Source organism: Erythrolamprus reginae, chromosome 8 (assembly GCF_031021105.1).
Source record: "Erythrolamprus reginae isolate rEryReg1 chromosome 8, rEryReg1.hap1, whole genome shotgun sequence".
Taxonomy (NCBI): domain Eukaryota; kingdom Metazoa; phylum Chordata; class Lepidosauria; order Squamata; family Dipsadidae; genus Erythrolamprus; species Erythrolamprus reginae.
Window position 1 is genome coordinate 7,132,124 of NC_091957.1, and position 24,124 is coordinate 7,156,247.

The 24,124-nt window shown below is 42.6% G+C and overlaps 1 protein-coding gene across 1 annotated transcript in view; it reads right to left on the reverse strand.

Moving 5' to 3' along the window:
* Nucleotides 1-7,023: 7,023 nt before the first annotated feature.
* The window catches only part of WHRN (whirlin), a 98,357-nt gene continuing 81,256 nt past the window's right edge, over nucleotides 7,024-24,124 (reverse strand). The window contains 6 exon segments of the mRNA XM_070759600.1: nucleotides 7,024-7,838; nucleotides 8,922-9,044; nucleotides 10,914-11,125; nucleotides 16,628-17,219; nucleotides 18,039-18,104; nucleotides 21,346-21,378. Coding sequence (XP_070615701.1) covers nucleotides 7,656-7,838; nucleotides 8,922-9,044; nucleotides 10,914-11,125; nucleotides 16,628-17,219; nucleotides 18,039-18,104; nucleotides 21,346-21,378 — 1,209 coding nt within the window. The 3' untranslated portion in view covers nucleotides 7,024-7,655.

A 24,124-nucleotide genomic window follows, 5' to 3' on the forward strand; every position in this document is an offset into this window, starting at 1 on the left:
GTAGGTAATGCATGGAACTCACTACCAGACTCTGTAGTATCATCACTAATCCCTCCAAAACCTTACCCTTAAACTATCCGCTGCTGACCTCACCCGATTCCTAAGAGGTCAACAAGGGGCGTGCATAAGTGCACCAGTATGCCTACCATCCTTATCCTAATGTCTCCCTCTTATTAGTACCCATCTCAGGTATATAAACAGTGTTATATCTTTGTATATACGTACTTGACAAAATAACTTAAATGAAGGAAGGAGGGAAGGAAGGCAGGAAGAAAGAAAGAAAGAAAGAAAGAAAGAAAGAAAGAAAGAAATTCGAGAAGCAAACTCATTCCATTGTTCTCACTGGCAGAAAATTTCTCCTTCCTTCTTGATTTATAACGAGAACATAACTCGGAAGCAAGTCCCAGGAATGACACCTCTGGAAAGAAAAGCCCCTTCCCCTTTCTCCTCCCACCCTTTGGATAAATCTTTAAAAACTCTTACAAGGACAAGCGGAGCAGCTCACCAGGGGCCCGAACGCTCCCGGCCGTTGCTTAGCAGAGTCGAAACCAACAAGACGTCTCCGCAGGCGGTGGCTTTTTTAGCCTCTCCCTTCAAGGTAACCAGAGCAACAGGCGGTTCAAATCCAACACGCGCCGGGCAAAGCACGGTCCTGGCCCTCATGAAGGCGACCGGCACGATTCTTTTATTCCGCGCGGGGCAGCCACAAGAGCTCGCGCAATCGTTGACGCGCCGGCAAAAACGCGCGCCCAGCGCGCAAATGAAGAAGGATGAGGTTTTTATGAGCCTAGGGTCGGGGGTTTCTTTTCGGGGGAAAAACAAATCCCCAAAATAAAACGGGGGGGGGGGAGCGTCCTAGAACTAAACGGAGCCACGTTTCCCCTCCCTCCCCCTCCTCTCCTCCAACCTCCCACCGGCTGCCTGGTTCCGATTCGCATGAAAGTGACCGGCCCGAGGATGCGAGGGCTCAAACTAGCAAGAAAGGAGTTTGCAGCCCCTTGCTTTAAAACGAACAAACAAATACAACAACATTCACACACCTCCCCGATTGCAATTCCCACCCCGCCCGGACCTTTCTGTAAACCCGCCACCTCGAGTAAGCAGTCAAAAGAAAGGCAGAGAGGGGGGGGGGGGGAGGGAGAGAAAGAGAAAGAAAGAGAGAGAGAGAGAGACAGAGAGAGAGAAAAAAGAGAGCAAGCGAAAGAAAGAGAAAGAAAGAGAGAGAGAGAGAGGGAGACAGAAAGAGAGAGGCAGAATAAGAGCGACAAAGAGTGAGAGAAGAGGAGAGGGAGAGGGAGAGACAGGGGGAGAGAGAGAGAGAGAGAGAGACCCACCACGAGGAGCCCCCACCGCCCCCAACCCTTATACTGTATTTACTTGGACAGCGAAAGTTGGTTCTCCTGGCGCCTTGAGCCAAACTTTCTTCGGAGGTTTTTTTTTGCAGCCTGCGAAGTTTGGGGCGGGTCGTTTCCTGGAGTTGTAAATTGGCGGCTGCTACTAACAGGACCCAGTGTCGAAACGCATCTGGAGGGGGAGGAGCCAGCTGTCCAGAGTTGCAGATGACAAGCTCTCTCCCCTCCCAATGGCAGCTTGAGAAAGGCGGGGCTCATTAACATAAGGAGAGGTTTGAATGGAAGGCAAAGCTTTTCTTTTCTTTGAGTCCAAAGCGGAGGGAGGGAGGGGTCATATTGTATATAAATGACCTTTGCAACCACATTACAAGCAACTGCGTTCTCTTCCTTCTCTTCGCCGATGATGTAAAACTCTTCAACACAGCTACCCTCCAAAAAAGACCTTGACTTTGTGTCTGAATGGTCAAAGATCTGGCAACTCCAAATCTCAACCAACAAATGCTCTGTGGTACACATTGGCAAAAAGAATCCAAGCATCAAATACAAGCTGGATAAACAAGACCTTGCAGACAGCCCTCACTCCGTAAAAGACCTTGGAATACTCATAGCGAATGACCTAAGTGCCAAAGCCCAATGCAACATTGCCAAAAAGGCTTCAAGAGTTGTTAATCTAATCCTACGTAGCTTTTTCACCAGTAATATCACTCTACTAACCAAAGCATACAAAACTTTTGCCAGACCAATCCTTGAATACAGCTCATCAGTCTGGAATCCACGCCGCATTTCGGACATAAATACTTTAGAAAGCGTCCAGAAATACTTTATGAGAAGAGTCCTCCCCTCCTCTATTCGCAACATAATACCTAAGAAAATAATAAAATTATTTTATTGGCCAAGTGTGATTGGACACACAAGGAATTTGTCTTGGTGCATATGCTCTCAGTGTACATAAAGGAAAATATAGATTTGTCAAGAATCATGTGGTACAATGATTACGCAACTAGACTTGAAATCCTAGGCTTAGAAAGCTTAGAACTACATTGCCTTCGACACAACCTGAGCATAGCTCATAAAATCATCTGCTACAATGTCCTTCCCGTCTATGACTACTTCAGCTTCAACCACAGCAATACATGAGGACATAACAGATACAAACTCAAAGTAAACCGCTCCAAACTCGACTGTAGAAACTATGACTTCAGCAATCGAGTTGCTAATGCCTGGAACTCACTACCAAACCCCTAAAACCTTATTCTTAGACCAGGGGCTTTTCTATGACATGTGGACTTCAACTCACAGAATTCCTGAGCTAGCATGATTGGCTCAGGAATTCTGGGAGTTGAAGTCCACAAGTCATAGAAGAGACAACTTTGCCTACCCCTGCCTTAGACTATCCACTGTTAACCTCACCCGATTCTAAGAGGTCAGTAAGGGGCGTGCATAAATGCACCAGCGTGCCTTCCGTCCCCTGTCCTAATGTTTCTCTTTTACTAGCATCATGTATATAAATATTTTTATATCTATGTATACTACCAATATGTACTTGACAAAATAAATACAATAAAGAAATAATAAATAAATATTAACTACTAAGCCAGGGGTTCTCAACCTTCTTAATGCTGCAACCTTTTAATACTGTTCGCCGTGTTGTGGTGACCCCCAGCCATAAAATTATTTTCAGTACATGATTTTAAATTTACACAGTAATTGTAATTGGATATAGTTCACATAGTTTCTTTAGAATTATTTATTTATTTGTTGGTTTGTTCATTCATTCATTCATTCATTCATTCATTCATTCATTCATTCAATTTTTATGCCGCCCTTCTCCTTAGACTCAGGGCGGCTTACAACATGTTAGCAATAGCACTTTTTAACAGAGCCAGCATATTGCCCCCACAATCCATGTCCTCATTTGACCTACCTCGGAAGGATGGAAGGCTGAGTCAACCTTGAGCCGGGGATGAGATTTGAACCGCTGACCTACAGATCTACAGTCAGCTTCAGTAGCCTGCAGTACAGCACCCTACCTGTTGCGCCACCCCGGTTTATATAGTTTGTATAGTTCAATGATGGCGAACCTATGGCACGGGTGCCACAGGTGACACGCAGAGCCATAACTGCTGGCCCACGAGCCATTGCCCTAGCTCAGCTCCAACGTGCATGTGTGTGCCGGCCAGCTGATTTTTGGCTCACACAGGGGCTCTGGGAGGACGTTTTTGGCTTCCAGAGAGCCTCCAGGGGGATGGGGAGGGCATTTTTACCCTCCCCAGCTCCAGAGAAGTCTTTGGAGCTTGGGGAGCGCAAAACACAAGCCTACTGGGCCCACCAGAAGTTGGCAAAGAGGCCATTTCCAGCCTCCAAGGAGCCTCTGGGAGGTGAGAGAAGCTGTTTTCGCCCTCCCCAGGCATTGAATTATGGGTGTGGGCACTTACACATGCTCAATACTCTTTGACACCCGAGGAAAAAAAGGTTAGCCATCATTGGTATAGTTTATATAGTTTCTTTAGAGAGAATGAATAATTGAGATTTAGCATTTTTTAATTATTTGATATGAAAGAGATTCTATAGGTATATTATTACTAATCAAAGATACATGTGTTGTTATAGATACAGTGGTCCCTCGATTTTCATGGGGGATGCGTTCCAAGACCGCCCGCGAAAGTCAAATTTCCACGAAATGGAGATGCGGAAGTAAGTACACTATTTTTGGCTATGAACAGTATCACAAGCCCTCCCTTAACACTTTAAACTCCTAAACTGCAATTTCCCATTCCCTTAGCAACCATTTAGATCATTACTCACCATATTTAATATTTATTAAAGGCGGACGAAAGTTTGGTGATGACATATGACGTCATCGGGCGGGAAAAACCGTGGTATAGGGAAAAACCCGCAAAGTATTTTTTAATTAATATTTTTGAAAAAGCGTGGTATAGACTTTTCGCGAAGTTCGAACCCACGAAAATCGAGGGAACACTGTACAGTCATACCTCGTCTTACGAACCTAATTGGTTCCAGGGGGAGGTTCGTAAGACGAAAGGTTCGTAAGACGAAACATTGTTTCCCATAGGAAACAATGTAAAGTCAATTAATCCGTGCAACCAAAAACCCCCCGCAAAAAACGCTGCCGCCTGGCTGTCACCTTTTAAAACAGCCTGGGGCCTTCCCAGCAGCCTCCCGAACCCCGAACATTTGCCGAACTTCCGGGTTCGGGAGGCTACAGCCTCCTGAAGCTGAACGCCAAACCCGAACTTCCGCGTTCGGTGTTTGGCGGCTGCTGGGAAGCCGCCCGGCTGTTTTAAAAGGTCGCAACCGGGCTGGGGCGCTTCCCAGCAGCCTCCCGAACCAAACCCGGGGTTCAGAAAAATTTTGCCTCTTCTTACGAACTTTTTTCGAGTTACGAACCGGCGTTCGGGAGGCTGCTGGGACGCCCCGCCGCCTGGCTGTCACCTTTTAAAACAGCCGGGGGGCTTCCCAGCAGCCTCCCGGACGCCGGTTCGTAACTCAACAAAAGTTCGTAAGAAGAGGCAAAATTTTTCTGAACCCTGGGTTCGTATCACGAGTTGTTCGTAAGACGAGGGGTTCATATCTTGAGATACCACTGTATATGGTTTTGTGGTGGAGAAAAAATGTAAAAAATATTTAAGAAAGAGAAAAGCTGGTGGAACCAAATAACAGCCGCAGTTCTTTTCTTTTCCCCCTAACACGTTTATTGAAAAATTAAACTACAGTCTCTCTTTTATGTACAGATAGTGAAATCTTGAAGTATATTATTGGCTAGGGACCGACGACAAGGTGGAATCTGGGCAAAGTCACTGCAGAGGGCGTCAATCACAAGGGTGAAATCTGAAAAACATCGGAATCCATGGATTTAATTTTTACTTCTCTCTGACAGCACCCAGATCTTCTCCTGCCCAGGTTTCTGGGGCCTGCTGTGATTGTTAAGATGTTCCCATTCAAGATAAAATGGAAAGGAAGAAGGTAGGAAGAGCTATGAGAGAAAGCGGATGGTGTTTTCAGACAGGTCTTTTCCGAGGCGATTCGAACCCGGAGGCAAAGGAGCAAAGACAGGTGAGCGAACTGGTGGTTTACGAACCAGTTAAGGATGGTCACTGGGAAAGGAAGACAATAGTTTTCTCGAAGTCTATCAAAATTGGAGAGCCGTTAGAAGTGGGGGCACTTAGCAGAGAGGAAGTACCGTATTTTTCGGAGTATAAGACGCACCTTAATTTTGGGGCAGGAAAACAAGGGAAAACAATTCTGCCTCTGCCTCCCAGCAACACAGAGGATATACACTGTTTGCGGTGTATTTCTGGGCAGGTGTGCCTGACCCAAAGAAACAGCAAAGAATTGGAGAAATGTACATTATGGCAGTATATTAATGCCAGAAAGTTTTCTTAAATGTAGTCACACTTACTCCTCCCAATTATTTAAATAGAGCTACTTCAAATATGACTAAGTTAGGGTTTAACTCAGCTGCCTTATATTAGTACTAAAACAGGACACGGTTACATTTCAGACTATGCTTGTACAGATGCTGCTAAAATTGATGTGACTTTCTAGAAGCATACGAGGGTCGCCCAGAAAGTAATGCACCACATTTTTTTTCTTCAACAATTATTTATTGAACACAGTGAAACTTACACCCAAGAAAGAATGGTGTTTCTTCTACACTCCATATTTCTCCGTCCCATTCTATGGCCTTCCTCCAGCGAGACACAAGGGTGTGTATGCCTTGTCGGTGCCACTCCTTGTTCTGGTCACAAAGCCATTTCTGCACTGAACAATCTTCTAATGGCCTCACCCTCTGTGCCCAGCGACTAACCGTACTTCTGTCGACTGCAGATTCTCCATAAACTGTACACAAGCATTTGTGAATGTTTCCAACAGTTTCTTTCTCCGCAGTGAGAAATTCAATGATGACATGCTGCTTGTAATGTACATCACTTGCAGATGCCATTTTGAAACACTGCTGCAGCTACGCTATCTGTCCAAAGAAATGCAAAATTTACATATTCAAATAATGTATATCTACAATTTTGCATTCGTACCATTACTGTAGGCCAATAATGGGCAGCCAAAATTTTTAATGCCACACTGTGAGTGTGGCTTATTTTGTGGGTGTGGCTCAATGGTCATGTGACTGGGTAGGAGTGATTGCCGGCCATGTGATCTGTTGGGAGTCTTCCACTTACACCCTTACCAGTGTCATTTGCTGGGGTGACAATTTGCTTGGCGTTTCCCGTGCTCTCCTTCCCGGGTCGCCCCCCCCACCTCAGGCTGGGTAGCTAGGCAAACAGGTGCTGCCAGAAGCATAAATGCTGCTGCTTCCACCCACACCTTCTGCTTGCAGCCCAGGTGGGAGGGGGCTGTGTGAGCTGGAGGGGAGCCAGGCAGGAGAGAGGGAAGCTTGTCCGATGCCAGGAAGGAGGAAAGAGGAAAAAAGCAAGGAGCGCAGACGCAGCAGCAGGGAAAAAAAGGAGTGCTGAGCCGAGACCAGTAATCCAGGAAGTGACAGCTGCCGATCAGCTGGACCTGCAGACGCATCTTTATTTCCACCGGTGGAACTGCGTACCACTCCGTCCTGACTCTTGCCCACCCCTGCTGTAGGCTAAGAAAAAAAATGTGGTGCATTACTTTCTGGGCGACCCTTGTATATTATTCTCTGCTATTTAAAAGAAGATACAATAACACTGGGCCTCTTCAGATCAAGCATTTATTTTTAAAAAGAATCTTCATTAAGTTGTCTATAACAATAATAAAGCAGTCTTTAAAAAACAAGTCTAATCATTTGAACATTCTCATGGCGTTTATAGTTATTGACCTACCTCTTTGCAGCAAAAAACCAGCCAGTTTCTGCCTTTGCCTCTTCCCCCCAGCAATTTGCCTCTGTGCAGCTTTAGTTTCACTTTCAGTTTAACCCATGCCGGCAACTTCAATCAATTGGCTGAGCGTCAGGGGGCAGATAATCAGTGGCTTGTGCTAATCAGGCTCTGCTGCTGTTTGCTGCAAGGAGGTAAATTGCTGGCAGGCAGAGACCAAAGAGTGGAGGTGGAGGGGTGTATAAGACGCACCCAAGTTTTCACCCTCTTTTGGAAGGTAAAAAGGTGCGTCTTATACTCCAAGAAATACGGTATGTGGAGAAGTCAATCCGACCCCAGGTTTGCTCGGTGGGAAATCCTGGCTAAGCTCTACCTGGGTGTACAGGTGTACACACATGACGGGCCACATTGGAAACCTTGTCACCCTGTTCTTTCCTCCCATCGCTTGGTCTTTTGGCTTCGGTCTCTTTCCAGACCCCTAAAGTGCAACGTTGAATTCTGTGATGAGGAAATCAATGTAATCCTTCCCTTTCGTCTTGAAAGCCTCGGCGATGATACGAGCGGCTTCGCGGTGCTCCTTCCCGCGGAGGGTGGTGCCGTTGACCTCCAGGATCACTTGGCCCACTCTCAGCTGGCCGCAGTTGTGAGCAGAGCCGCCCTTCTGTGGCAGGGGAAAGGAAAGAGGAGAGAGAGAGAGAGCGCAGAGGAGGAAAGGAAGTCAGGAAGAAAGGGGAAAGAGAGAAAGGGAATGGGAAAGAAAGGAAAGAAAGATGGGGAGAAAGAGAAAGGAAAGGAAGGAAGGACAAAGGGAGAAGAAGGAAGGAAAGAAAGAGGGAGAGAGAAAGAAAGTCAAGGAAAGAAGGAAGGAAGGAGAAACAGATAGGAAGGAAGGGAGAAAAGAAAGAAAAAATGAATGAATGAATGAAAGGAGAAAGAAAAGAAAGAAAGAAAGAAGTTAGGAAGTAGAAAAAGAAAGAAAAAATGAATGAATGAAAGGAGAAAGAAAAAAAAAGAAAAAAGTTATGAAGTAGAAAAAGAAAGAAAAAAGAAAGAAAGCAAAGAGAAAGGGAAGGAAGGAAGGAAGAAGAAAGAAATAGGAAAGAAGGAAGAAAGAAATAAAATAAAAGAGAAAGAAAGAGAAAGAAAGAAAAGAAAGAAGGAAGGAAGGAGAAACAGATAGGAAGGAAGGGAGAAAAGAAAGAAAAAATGAATGAATGAATGAAAGGAGAAAGAAAAGAAAGAAAGAAAGAAAGAAGTTAGGAAGTAGAAAAAGAAAGAAAAAATGAATGAATGAAAGGAGAAAGAAAAGAAAGAAAAAAGTTATGAAGTAGAAAAAGAAAGAAAAAAGAAAGAAAGCAAAGAGAAAGGGAAGGAAGGAAGAAGAAAGAAATAGGAAAGAAGGAAGAAAGAAATAAAATGAAAGAGAAAGAAAGAGAAAGAAAGAAAAGAAAGAAGGAAGGAAGGAGAAACAATAGGAAGGAAGGAAAATAAAAAGAAAGAATGAAAGAAAGAAGTTAGGAAGTAGAAAGAAAGAAAAACAAATTCAAACATTTTGTTGGAATTGAGGGGGTAGGGGAGAATTTATGACAAAAGGCCCTTTTTTTGGCCTTTTCAAGGTCAGAACCGGTCTAAGAGCAAAGCTAGGAAGGAAACGCCTGTAGCATTTTTCAAACCCTTACCGAACATAATTTCCTGGGATGTCTCTTCCAAACCCCACTTCCTTGAGGAACCCCAGAATTCATACCTGGATTGTGACAATCCTGGGCAGGGGCTGTCGCGTGTTTGCACCCCCTTCGATGGCTATGCCCAAAGTCGGGGCGCTTTTCGACACCCGGATTAGATGCGAAGTTGGCTCCAGGAGTCCTGGCTGTAGAGAGAGACGGAGGGCAGGAGAACATCAGTGGAGGTTGGCACAGGAATGATGGACGCCAAGGACTCCAAAACTTTTACTAAAATCCCAAATCTTGCTGGCTAATCTTTCCTGGGGCAAGTCCTTTCTTGAGGGCAAATTAAATCCGTGTTTATTTATTTTATTAAATATATTTGAATTTGTATGCCGCCCAACTCCTGAGGGACTTTAACAAAGCTTTAACAAAATAATTAGGTGGTCTACAGACAATACTGGTGTGTGATGTTGCATTTTTTTTAAATTTTCCCCTTGGGTACTTACTCTAAATTTAAAAGTCAATGCTGCCCTCTTGTGGAGAAATGTGGCCTTTAATTTCTGCCCAAATCGACGCTGTTTTTAATAACCGCAAATCTTGTATGAGTAGTCTATTTAAAATGGGTAATTCATCGGATGGTGACATTTGTTTTGTATACATCGCAAGGACGTGTTTCATCTTTAGTTTTCATCCCCTTCTCCTTGCCTAAGGGGGAGTTTGGGATAGTGGTTAAAGCACCAGACTAGGAACCAAGAGGAACTGAGACAGAAAACTTAAGGCAAAACCTAAATTCTATTCCATTTTATATACTTTACTTTATTTAATTATTTTACCAGTACTCTACTTTGCTTTACTTTACTTTATTTTTCTACTTTACTCCACTTCATTCTATATACAGTGATACCTCGTCTTACAAACGCCTCGTCATACAAGCTTTTCGAGATACAAACCCAGGGTTTAAGATTTTTTTGCCTCTTCTTACAAACTATTTTCACCTTACAAACTCGCTGCCGCCGTTGGGATACCCCACATCCAGACTTCCATTGCCAGCGAAGCACCCGTTTTTGCGCTGCTGGGATTCCCCTGAGGCTCCCCTCCATGGGAAACCCCACCTCTGGACTTCCGTGTTTTTGTGATGCTGCAGGGGAATCCCAGCAGAGGAATCCCAGCAGCGCAAAAACGAGCACTTCGCTGGCAATGGAAGTCCGGAGGTGGGGTTTCCCAGCAAAAGGAGCCTCAGTGAAATCACAGCATTGCAAAAACACAGAGGTCTGGAGGTGGGTTTTTGAGGACTTCGGTGTTTTTGCAATGCTGCGATTTCACTGATGCTCCCTTCGCTGGGAAACCCCACCTCCGGACTTCCGTTGCCAGCGAAGCGCTCATTTTTGCGATGCTGGGATTCCCCTGCAGCATCGCAAAAACACAGAAGTCCGGAGGTGGGGTTTCCCATGGAGGGGAACCTCAGGGGAATCCCAGCAGCGCAAAAACGGGCACTTCGGCTGGCAAAAGGGTGAATTTTGGGCTTGCACGCATTAATCGCTTTTCCATTGATTCCTATGGGAAACATTGTTTCATCTTACAAACTTTTCACCTTAAGAACCTCGTCCCGGAACCAATTAAGTGTCTAAGACAAGGTATCACTGTACTATGCTCTACTCTACTTTATTCTACTCTACTCAACATACTTTACTTTATTCTACTCTACATATTCTACACTACTCTATTTTATTTTATTCTACTCTATATACGCTACTCTATATGCTCTACTCTATTTCAGTACTTTATTTTATTCTTCTTTACTCTATTCTACATACTGTACTCTATTCAATATACTCTATATCAGTGTTTCCCAACCTTGGCAACTTGAAGATATCTGGACTTCAACTCCCAGAATTCCCCAGCCAGCATTTGCTGGCTGGGGAATTCTGGGAGTTGAAGTCCAAATAGCTTCAAGTTGCCAAGGTTTGGAAACACTGCTGTAATCTATATGCTCTATTCTAATACTGTATGGGGAGAAGGGGGTCTTCTGCCCTTTGCTTGTTGCTGGTGCTTGTGCCCGAGGGATGCCTCACCGGTTTGGGTCCTGCCTCTGCCGCTCTGCCGACTCTCGGTACTCCCTGGGGACTTCGTGCTGGTGGCAGCCCCTGCAGCCGCTGACTCCTCTCTCTGCTGGCGCTCGGCTCCGCTTCCCCCAGATCAACGCCGCTGTCTTCGCTCAGCGTCTGTCCGCTGTCCGAGAGTTGGGAGAGGGTGGAGGCTGGGATGGGAAACGGTGAGAGATAAGCTGTTAAGGAAGCAGCAGAGCAGAGAAAGAAAGAAAGAAAGGGAAGGGTGCTGAGAACAGTATAATAGAGTTGGATGCTTACAAACCTCCCAGGACCTCTAGAGACAAACTGTTCCATTGGTTAATTGATCTGGGATGATAGGAAAACAAGAATTGGAAGGGGCCTTGGAGGTCTTCTAGTCCAACCCCCTGCACAAACAGGACAAATGGCTATTCAATCTCTTGTCCCAAAGGGGGCTTTTTTCAGGAGCCAACTGGACTTTCTTGGGGGTTTTTCCCCCTGTTTGAAGATGTTTTGCTTCTCATCCAAGACAGGATTGTTTGTTTGTTTTCTTGCTTGCTTGTTTGCCTATCTATCTATCTATCTATCTATCTACCTACCTACCTACCTCTATCTAGTGTATCTATCTATCTATCTATCTATCTATCTATCTATCTATCTATCTATCTACCTACCTACCTACCTACCTCTATCTAGTGTATCTATCTATCTATCTATCTATCTATCTATCTATCTATCTATCTATCTATCTATCTATCTATCTACCTACCTACCTACCTCTATCTAGTGTATCTATCTATCTATCTATCTATCTATCTATCTATCTATCTATCTATCTATCTACCTACCTACCTACCTACCTACCTCTATCTAGTGTATCTATCTATCTATCTATCTATCTATCTATCTATCTATCTACCTACCTACCTACCTACCTCTATCTAGTGTATCTATCTATCTATCTATCTATCTATCTATCTATCTATCTACCTACCTACCTCTATCTAGTGTATCTATCTATCTATCTATCTATCTATCTATCTATCTATCTATCTACCTACCTACCTACCTACCTCTATCTAGTGTATCTATCTATCTATCTATCTATCTATCTATCTATCTATCTACCTACCTACCTACCTACCTACCTCTATCTAGTGTATCTATCTATCTATCTATCTATCTATCTATCTATCTATCTATCTATCTATCTACCTACCTACCTCTATCTAGTGTATCTATCTATCTATCTATCTATCTATCTATCTATCTATCTATCTACCTACCTACCTACCTACCTCTATCTAGTGTATCTATCTATCTATCTATCTATCTATCTATCTATCTATCTACCTACCTACCTACCTACCTCTATCTAGTGTATCTATCTATCTATCTATCTATCTATCTATCTATCTATCTACCTACCTACCTACCTACCTACCTCTATCTAGTGTATCTATCTATCTATCTATCTATCTATCTATCTATCTACCTACCTACCTACCTCTATCTAGTGTATCTATCTATCTATCTATCTATCTATCTATCTATCTATCTATCTACCTACCTACCTACCTACCTCTATCTAGTGTATCTATCTATCTATCTATCTATCTATCTATCTATCTATCTATCTATCTATCTATCTATCTATCTACCTACCTACCTACCTCTATCTAGTGTATCTATCTATCTATCTATCTATCTATCTATCTATCTATCTACCTACCTACCTACCTCTATCTAGTGTATCTATCTATCTATCTATCTATCTATCTATCTATCTACCTACCTACCTACCTACCTCTATCTAGTGTATCTATCTATCTATCTATCTATCTATCTATCTATCTATCTATCTATCTATCTACCTACCTACCTACCTCTATCTAGTGTATCTATCTATCTATCTATCTATCTATCTATCTATCTATCTACCTACCTACCTACCTACCTACCTACCTACCTACCTATCTCTATCTAGTGTATCTATCTATCTATCTATCTATCTATCTATCTATCTATCTACCTACCTACCTACCTACCTCTATCTAGTGTATCTATCTATCTATCTATCTATCTATCTATCTATCTATCTACCTACCTACCTACCTACCTACCTACCTATCTCTATCTAGTGTATCTATCTATCTATCTATCTATCTATCTATCTATCTATCTATCTATCTACCTACCTATCTCTATCTAGTCTGTCTGTCTGTCTATCTATCTATCTATCTATCTATCTACCTACCTACCTACCTACCTACCTACCTACCTATCTCTATCTAGTGTATCTATCTATCTATCTATCTATCTATCTATCTATCTATCTATCTATCTATCTATCTACCTACCTCTATCTAGTGTATCTATCTATCTATCTATCTATCTATCTATCTATCTATCTATCTATCTACCTATCTCTATCTAGTCTGTCTGTCTGTCTATCTATCTATCTATCTATCTATCTACCTACCTACCTACCTACCTATCTCTATCTAGTGTATCTATCTATCTATCTATCTATCTATCTATCTATCTATCTATCTATCTATGTATCTATCTATCTATCTATCTCTGTCTAGTGTATCTATCTATCTATCTATCTATCTATCTATCTATCTATCTATCTATCTATCTATCTAGTGTATCTATCTATCTATCTATCTATCTATCTATCTAGTGTATCTATCTATCTATCTATCTATCTATCTATCTATCTATCTATCTATCTATCTATCTATATCTAGCTATCTAGCTATCTTGCTATCTAATCTATCTATCTATCTATCTATCTATCTATCTATCTATCTATCTATCTCCATCTAATCTATCTATCTATCTATCTATCTATCTATCTATTTATCTATCTATCTATCTATCTATCTATCTATCTATCTATCTATTTCGACTTGCTGCCCAATCCCAAAGGACTCATGGTGGCTTATAATAACAAATATAAATACAAAAACAATAAAAAGAAGTGAAATATACAATCCAAAACTATAAAACTCACCCCACCCCCCATAATTAAACCATCAGGACAACATGCATGCATGCCATTTATACAATAATGGAGCTGAGGAAGCTTCTCGAATGAAAACCGAAATGTCTTCCAAGGGAAAAAAAACCCCTAAAAACAAGAAAGTCCAATTGCCTCCTGAAAAAAGCACCTTTGGGACAACAAGACCTGGATGAATGAGAATCTCTACAGACTTTTTGGCCAATCTCTTCTTTTAAAAAAAAAGTTTGAGTGTTGGAGCATACACAGTTTCTGGAGGCAAGTTGTTCCACTGATTAATTGTCCCGACTGTCAGGAATTTTCTCCTTAGTTCTAAGTTGCTTCTCTCCTTGATTAGTTTCCACCCATTGCTTCTTGTTCTACCCTCAGGTGCTTCTTTGTGGCAGCCCCTTAAATATTGATAGGAATCAGTGTAAAAGCAAATAATGCATGCAAATCCATTAGGAAAGAAATAAAAGCTCAGAATTTGGGTGGGAGGAGGAGGAAGAAGAGTAGGACGACAGTCGCTGCTGAAGGAAGAAGGTGAGGTGAGAAGGAATCAAAAAAATCCAAAACTTTAAGGCTTTAAAAAAAAAAGAGGGACTCCGAGGCAGTACCCAGAGAAAGGAAAACACTCTGGGGCTGCCCAGAGTGAAGGGAGCATTTCTTTTTTCTGGATGCTGGCAGAGGTTAATTCCCTCTCCAAGCGCCCAGAGAAAGGAAAATGCTTCGTTCGCTCTGGACTGCCAAAGCCTCCTTAAGCGCCACTGAAAGGCTCCTCTGGCAGCCCAGAAAAGCCCGAGATGACTGGGATTAAAGGGGGAATGGCAGGAAACTGGCCAGGCCTTTGTGCCGCTCTCAAATTTCCTGGGAAATTTTTCCGGGCTCGGATTCTTTAGAAGAAAATGGTTCTTAAGAAGGGGGGGGGGAAATCTTGAACACCCAGTTCTTATCTAGAAAAGTTCTTAAGTAGAGGCATTCTTAAGCAGAGGTACCACTGTATGTATATGTATATATGTGGTGTCCAAAACTGAATGCAGGATTCAAAGACCTTATAAAGTGGAATTAACACTTTGAATTATCTTGATTCCATCCCTCTGTTTATCTAGGATGGATTCTGTGAATGCTTCAGGCAGAGGTTGTTGGGTCTTTTTACATTTAGATTTATATACCGCTTCTTAGTGCTTTTACAGCCCTCTCTAAGCAGTTTACAGAATCAGCATGTCGCCTCCAAACAATCTGGGTCTTCATTTGACCCATCTCGGAAGGATGGAAGGCTGAGTCAACCTTGAGCCGGTGGTGCGATTTGAACTGCTGAACTGCAGCTGGCAGTTAGCTGAAGTAGCCTGCAGGGCTGCATTCTAATCACTGCGCCACCCGGGCTCTTAATGCAGTTTTAAATGCAGCGGGGGGAGTGGGGGAATTTTTTTAAAAAAATTTTTTTTATTAGATTTGTATGCCGCCCCTTTCTGTAGACTCGCCCTGTTGGCTTTTGCCTTTTAAAATGCTTTGCTAATTGGGGCCTATTTAACATTCATTTTTGCAAGCCCCTGAATGTGGGATGGAGAATGCTTTCATTACAGGGAAAAGATAGCCTGCATGCCTGAGATGCATAAACAAATGAATTTGCACAGAGCAGGCTGTGCATTTATATATTTGGATGAAAATATACAGCAGGTGCACTGGCTGTTACATGAGCAGAACAAAGCCCTGGGGTCAGCTCACCTCTCTTCTCAGTGAATATGTTAACAAGAGCCAGTTTTTGCATGCTCCCTCCCACTTCACAGATGGTGCAGTATCCATGTTAGTAAAGAAGGGGGAGGGAAGGAGGAAGGGAGAAAGGAAGGAAGGAAGGAAGGATCAGGAAGGAAGGCAGCAAAAAAGAGAGGGAAGGAAGGATGATAGGAAGAAAGGCATAAACAAAGTCAGGGAAGGAAGGTCAAAATGGAGGAAGGAGGGAAGAAAGAAAGAAAGAAAGAAAGAAAGAAAGAAAGAAAGAAGAAAGCAGGAAAGCAAGCAAGTAAGCAAAAAAGAAAGAAAGAAAGGGAAGGAAAGAAGGAACAAAGGAAGGCAGAAAGAGTCAGGAAAGGGAGGGAGGGAGGGAAGAAGGAAGTCAGAGAAGGAAAGAAGGAAGGGAAAAAGAATGAAGGAAGGAAAGTAGAAAGAAAGAGTCAGGGAAGGCAGGCAGGCAGGCAGGCAGAGATGGAAGGAAGGAAGGGAGGGAGGGAGGAAGGGAGGAAGGAAGGGAGGGAGGAGAAAGAGTCAGGCAAGGGAGAGAGGGAGGGAGAAAGGGAGGGAGGAAGGAAGGAAGGAAGGGAGGGAGGGAGGGAGGGAGGAAGGAAGGAAGGGAGGGGGGAGGAAGGAAGGAAAGAAGGGAGGGAGGAAGGGAGGGAGGGGGGAGGAGGAAGGAAAGAAGGGAGGGAGGAAGGGAGGGAGGGAGGGAGGGAGGGAGGGAGGAAGGGAGGGAGGAAGGGAGGGAGGAAGGGAGGGAGGGAGGGAGGAAGGAAGGAAGGAAGGGAGGGAGGGGGGAGGAAGGAAGGAAAGAAGGGAGGGAGGGAGGGAGGAAGGGAGGGAGGGAGGAAGGGAGGGAGGGAGGGAGGAAGGGAGGGAGGGGGGGAGGAGAAAGAGTCAGGCAAGGGAGACAGGGAGGGAGGGAGGGAGGAAGGAAAGAAGACGAAACAAAGAAGGATTGCAAAGAAACGAAAGGAGTCACCTCTAGCTTGAGGCAAAGGCTTGACTTCATTCACATCTGGTTCGCTATTCGGCCGATGCACCTCAACCATGATAAAGTGCTGGGTGTTCCCCACTTCAAAACCGCTTTTCTCGCCGGGAGGGGAAGCCGCCGGGTGGCCAGGAAGGGGTGGATGGGTAGGGGAGCTCGGGGCCGTGCCCGCCGCCTCAGGGGAAGCCTGTTTCAACCGGGCGGGCGACTGGATCCGAGGGAAAGGTAGCATGGGGTGCTGGTTGAGCGTCAGCAAACGGGCCTCCGCGGGCCTCCTCAAAAGGCGCGTGGCTGGAGAGATGGAGGCGTAGATGGAGCTGGGCGCAAAGGAGTCCTCCACGGAAGAAGAGCCGGTGGTGGAGTTGGAGGCCAGGCTGTGGGCGTCCTTCTCGGAGAAGCTGGAAGAGGATGGCAGGGGGCTTTGAGGAGCCATGAAGAACAACCCCGACTGGGAGGAGTCCGAAGATCCCACACCTCCTGGATTGTGCGCTCGGCCTGAAGGATCGGCCCGCAACTGAGGGGAAGGAGCTGGAGGCGAGGGCCTCAAAGCTGGAAGTTCTTCGTAGAAAGAGGAGACATCGTCCTAAACAGGAAGGAATGGAGGGGAGAAGATCTCAGAGCAGGAGAGGGCCAATGGGAGCGTCCCAGTTAGCATCCAAGAAATAAATCGGGAGTCCGAACCTTGGCCTGCTTCCAAGTTCCGATTTATTGACAGAGCCATGTGGGATATGAACTGTGGGTCAAGCCGATACTAACAGTTCCCCACCCAGGTTAAGGTTCATCCTTCCACCCCACACCCACAACTCCAGTTCTGTGGACCAATAGAATAATATTGGAATGTAGAATAGAATAGAATAGATTAGAATGGAATAATGTTGGAATGAAGAATAGAATAGAAGTAGAATAGAATAGAATAGAATAGAATAGAATAATGGAATGAGGAATAGAATAGAATGGAATGGAAAAGAATAGAACAGAATAATGCTGGAATGAAGAATAGAATAGAATTAGAATAGAATAGAATAGAATTGGAATAGTATAGAATTAGAATAGAACAGAATTAGAATAAAATAGAACAGAAAGAATAGAATAGAACAGAACAGAATAGAATAGAATAATGTTGGAATGAAGAATAGAGTAGAACAGAAATAGAAATAGAATAGAATAGAATAATAGAATAGAATAGAATAATATTGGAATGAAGAACGGAGTGGAGTGGAGTAGAGTAGAGTAGAATAATGTTGGAATGAAGGATAGAGTAGAATAGAAAGAAATAGAAATAGAATGGAATGGAATGGTGGGAAGAAAGGATGGTAACGATTTCATAGATCTACACCATCCATAACTATTAAAGCTTGGAGAGGAATCGGGTGGAGAACCCCTAGAGATGAGCTTCTCTTACCAGAGAGATGTCGGGTAAGGCATTGATCCTGCTTTGGCTTACACTCCTACTGCCATCGGAAGAATTCTGGCAAGCAGGGCAGGGGGGAAAAAAACAAGGAATGTGATATTACAGAGAGGGATCCAACTTCAAACTATTTTTCATTATGCAAAGCTTTTCCCCAATCATTCAGCCGTTCAGGATCCTTTAGTCTCTCAGTCTCTCTCTAATAAAAGTTGGAGTGACCAACTTTGGAAATTAGACCCTGCCTTGTATTTTGTATCTCTCTCTCTCTCTATTTCTCCCACCCTCCCTCCCTCCTCCATCCATCCATCCATCCATCCATCCATCCATCCATCCATCCAGATTATTATTATTTCTATCATTTCTCATCAACCTATGCTCCATTACTGTATCAATGCATCCATCTATTCCTCTTTCTCTCTCTCTCTCTTTCTCTTTCTCTTTCTTTCTCTTTATCTGTGTCTCTCTCTGCTCTGTCACTCTTTCTCTTTCTCCGTGTGTCCCTCTCTTTCTCTCTCTTTGTCTCTCTCTCTCTCTACCTACCTACCTACAACTGTCTATATCATCTACATATGATTTATCTATCTGTCTGCCTGTCTATCTACCCGCCTACCTATCGTATCTATCGTATCGCTCTCTCTCTCTCTCTCTCTCTCTCTCTCTCTATATATATATATATATATATATATATATATATATATATATATATATATATATATATATATATATATATATATTGCAAAAACACAAAGATTGGAACTCCAGCCTGATGATGGTGAATGTGATTTCACCGAAACGTCGCATAGACATGCAAAACATTACACAGGGCAAAACCCGAACTCAGAACAATCTACATATATATATATATATCAATCATCCATCCATCAACCCACTTACCTATGTATCTCTTACTAACCCTCTCAATCCGTCCCTTTCTTTCTCTTTCTCATTTCTCTAATCACTTATGCCATTCTATAACGAAGGCAACTATCAAATCCCTTCTCCCCACCCATCAAACCTTTTCTTCTCTTTTCAAAGTCTTTTCTTCTAATTCAACACCACCACCACCCCGCCTTCATCTAAGTTGCGAACAACCTCTACTTGATGCACAAGGGGGCAGTCAATCACAGGTTTCCCCAAAATCCTAACAAACCTCAGGAAGAATTAGAAAGGAAGGGGGGATGGAAGGAGGAAGGGAGGAAAGGATAGTATGAGATTGATTATATTGGTTGAATGGTTTTATTGTTTGGGGTTTTAGATTAGATCTTATGTTTGGGTTTCTTAAATTTTGCATTTTGTATGTTGGTTTTACTTTGTATGCTGCCCTGAGTCCCCTGGAGAAGGAGGCCTAGAAACTCAAATAAATAAATAAATAAAATAGAGACACACACAGAGAGAGAGAGAGAGAGAGAGAGAGGTGGGGAAAGAGAGAGAGAGAAGGAAGGAAGAAAGAAAGAAAGAAAGAAAAAGGGAGGGAGGGAGAGAGAGAGGGAGAGATAGAAAGAAAGAAAGAAAGAAGGGAAGAAAGAAAGAAAGAAAAAGGGAGGGAGGGAGGGAGAGAGAGAGAGAGGGGGGAGAGATAGAAAGAAAGAAAGAAGGGAAGAAAGAAAGAAAGAAAAAGGGAGGGAGAGAGAGAGAGAGAGGGAGAGATAGAAAGAAAGCAAGAAAGAAGGAAAGAAAGAAAGAAAGAAGGAAAGAAAGAAAGAGAAAGAAAGAATACCAACCTACCACTTTCCCCCCACTGTGACTGGCTCCATTTTTAAAGCCAATTTGGGAAGCAACAAACTTCCGTGACCAGCCTGAGCCGTTTTCAATTAGTACAAAGCACAATTAAACCCAGCTAATAAAACATGACAGCAATTTGAGAAATCCTTAAGAGAAAGGTGATAGGAGGCCAGGCCGAGCTAGCCTAGGTTCTTGTTTAGGGTTTTTTTTTTCTAGGCAATGATCAACCATCAGTAACAAAACGATGCACAGAATGAAATTTGGTAAAATGGGACCGTTAGCTCCAAGAGAAGCTACTCTGTAATGAAGCACTGCAGGAACCCACTCAATTTTTTTTCTACCTCTCCCAATCCCCCCCCCCCTTTTAAAAAAAAATCAAAGTAATAAATTTTGAAGTTAAAGATTATTGGAGAGATGTGAAACGCACCCGAATGCCATCCGAAGGTGCATTTCTCCGTAATGAAATTTCGCTGCCTAATGAAACCGAATTAAAAATTAAACAACACTTAAATGCTTAAGTGCATTTTCAGGGAGAAAGGAAAGTCAACGTTCATAAATTCAGACACAGCTTCCTTGTTTTAAATCGTGGCTCTCGTCATCGGAATGCCGACTTCCCCAGTTTACCAACTTCTTCCATTTGTTAATGGATTGATTGATTGTGCACCACAAATTTCATTTAAAAAACAACAACAGTTTATTTATGCATTTTCAGTTTACATACATAAGTGATTTATTGAACCGCGTGTTGCCTGAATACATTTGCTTATATAATAATACTTTCCCAGTTCCTAGTTTCTACTTCTGTTACCCAACTATTTGTTGAATGGATCCCTTGTTTGAAAATACTCTGTATCTTTTTTTTTCTTTTATCTTTAACGTCAATCTCTGCAAAATCTAGGTTTTAGAAACAAAGAAAACTGACGGCAGAAAAAGACCTCATGGTCCATCTAGTCTGCCCATATACTATTTCCTGTATTTTATCTTAGGATGGATATATGTTTATCCCAGGCATGTTTAAATTCAGTTACTGTGGATTTACCAACCACGTCTGCTGGAAGTTTGTTCCAAGGATCTACTACTCTTTCAGTAAAATAATATTTTCTCATGTTGCTTTTGATCTTTCCCCCAACTCATTTCAGATTGTGTCCCCTTGTTCTTGTGTTCACTTTCCTATTAAAAACACTTCCCTCCTGGACCTTATTTAACCCTTTAACATATTTAAATGTTTCGATCATGTCCCCTCTTTTCCTTCTGTCCTCCGGACTATACAGATTGAGTTCATTAAGTCTTTCCTGATATGTTTCTTCCTCAATAGGCAAATTTCTGTTTTTCCAATGTTGTGCAAGCAACAAATTTCCTTCTTAATGGCCAACCAGATCGATCCATTCCCAACCTGGTCCTCTGGATTTCTAATGGTTCACTACTTTACGAGTGGATCCCAATTTCACTTAGGATCTTGAACAGCCCCAACTCCTCTTTCTGGACTCTCGGACTCGATCTTCCCAGTTTCCTGCACAACACACCACAGACACACACACACAAACACACACACACAAAATCTCCTGCAGAAATTCCTTACCTCCATCAAATCAATCAGCCACAAGAGTCTCTCCTGGCCACGCGAGTTGAGTTGAAGTGGATACAGCGTGCAATAAATGGAAAAAGCATAGAGGAAGAAATGGGTTAGAAGCTTAAAAAAATGGAAAAGGCATCTAAGTAAAACCCAGGAAGAACAATTTCCTTTCCCCTCTCAAGGACCTCATCGCCCTGCGATGAAAGTGAATTGAATTGACTTTCAAAACGGGTTCTCGAGGGAGACGTTGAGCGCTGAAATGTGACAGGTCTGTATTTATTGGGTCATCAAGTTGGCTGAGCTCTCCCTGGAGAAAGCCATTCCTTCCACAGGAGATTAATATACAGTGGTACCTCTGCCTAAGAATGCCTCTGCTTACGAACTTTTCTAGATAAGAACCGGGTGTTCAAAAAAATTTTGGCCTCTTCTCAAAAACCATTTTCCACTTACAAACCCGAGCCTCTGAAACTGTAACCGGAAAAGGCAGGGAGGAGCCTTCGTGGGCCCTCTCTAGGAATTTTCTGGGAGGAAACAGGGCCGGTAAAGGTGAGAAGTCTCTGTGGGGCCTCTCTAGGAATCTCCTGGGAGGATACATGTCTGGAAAAGGCGGGGAGAAGCCTCCGTGGGGCCTCTCTAGGAATCTCCTGGGAGGAAACAGGGCCGGAAAAGACAGGGAGAAGCCTCCGTGGGGCCTCTCTAGGAAGCTCCTTCTATTCTATTCTATTCTATTCTATTCTATTCTTCATTATTCTATTCCATTCCAGTCTAGTTTAATCTAGTCTAGTCCATATTTTCTATCCTATTCTATTCTATTCTATTCTATTCTTCATTCCAATATTATTCTCTTCTCTTCTCTTCTCCTCTCCTCTCCTCTTCTCTCCATAGTCCTATTCTATTCTGTTCTGTTCTATCCTTTCCCCCTCCCTCCCCTCCCCTCCTTCTCCCCTCCTTTCCCCTCCCCTCCTGTCCTCCCACTTCCTCCCCCTGGCACTAACCACCTTTGACTTAAACAGCCACAGGTTTTCAAACTGTTGGAGCTGGTTTTACACGGCTGGGTCGGTTGTCAACAGAGAAAAAGGAGTGATTGGATTTCAGTTTGTTTTAGCAAATCGATTGGGCTGCCCTTTTGCCTGCTTGCTTTTTTTGCATGGTGCTCGGCCAGGGAAAACCTATGAAAGGATGCCTCTGCACAACAGGAAACTGGAGAGAGAAAGCAACACGTCCTCCCTTTCATCCAAGACTTTTAGACAGAAAAGTCAGTGGGCGTCTTATCCAAGTTGATTCAAAGAAGGGTTTGTCGATGCAACAGGACATTAAGAGGGAGGGTCTCACATCCACACGGTTCGGAAGGACCTGCTTTCTTAGACAAGAACGAGGACAGAATCGAATTGTATTGGCCAAATGCGATTGGATCTAACCTGAATAATATTGGAATGAAGAATAGAATAGAATAGAATAGAATAGAATAGAATAATGTTGGAATGAAGGATAGAGCAGAATAGAAATAGAATAGAATAAAATAGAATAATATTGGAATGAAGAATGGAATGGAATGGAGTAGAGTAGAGTAGAGTAGAGTAGAGTAGAGTAGAGTAGAATAGAATTCTTTATTGGCCAAATGTGAATGGTCTAACCTGAATAATATTGGAATGAAAAATAGAATAGAATAGAATAGAATAGAATAATGTTGAAATGAAGGATAGAGCAGAATAGAAATAGAAATAGAATAGAATAATATTGGAATGAAGAATGGAATGAAATGGAATGGAAAGGAATGGAATAGAGTAGAGTAGAGTAGAGTAGAATAGAATTCTTTATTGGCCAAATGTGATTGGTCTAACCTGAATAATATTGGAATGAAGAATAGAATAGAATAGAATAGAATAATGTTGAAATGAAGGATAGAGCAGAATAGAAATAGAAATAGAATAGAATAATATTGGAATGAAGAATGGAATGGAAAGGAATGGAATAGAGTAGAGTAGAGTAGAGTAGAGTAGAGTAGAGTAGAGTAGAGTAGAGTAGAGTAGAGTAGAGTAGAGTAGAATAGAATTCTTTATTGGCCAAATGTGATTGGTCTAACCTGAATAATATTGGAATGAAGAATAGAATAGAATAGAATAGAATAATGTTGAAATGAAGGATAGAGCAGAATAGAAATAGAAATAGAATAGAATAATATTGGAATGAAGAATGGAATGAAATGGAATGGAAAGGAATGGAATAGAGTAGAGTAGAGTAGAGTAGAGTAGAGTAGAGTAGAGTAGAGTAGAGTAGAGTAGAATAGAATTCTTTATTGGCCAAATGTGATTGGTCTAACCTGAATAATATTGGAATGAAGAATAGAATAGAATAGAATAGAATAATGTTGAAATGAAGGATAGAGCAGAATAGAAATAGAAATAGAATAGAATAATATTGGAATGAAGAATGGAATGGAAAGGAATGGAATAGAGTAGAGTAGAGTAGAGTAGAGTAGAATAGAATAGAATTCTTTATTGGCAAGTGTGATTGGATGCACAAGGAATTTGTCCCTTTCATCCAAGACTTTTAGACAGAAAAGTCCGTGGGCGTCTTATCCAAGTTGATTCAAAGAAGGGTTTGTCGATGCAACAGGACATTAAGAGGGAGGGTCTCACATCCACACGGTTCGGAAGGACCTGCTTTCTTAGAAAAGAACGAGGACAGAATCGAATTGTATTGGCCAAATGTGATTGGATCTAACCTGAATAATATTGGAATGAAGAATAGAATAGAATAGAATAATGTTGGAATGAAGAATATT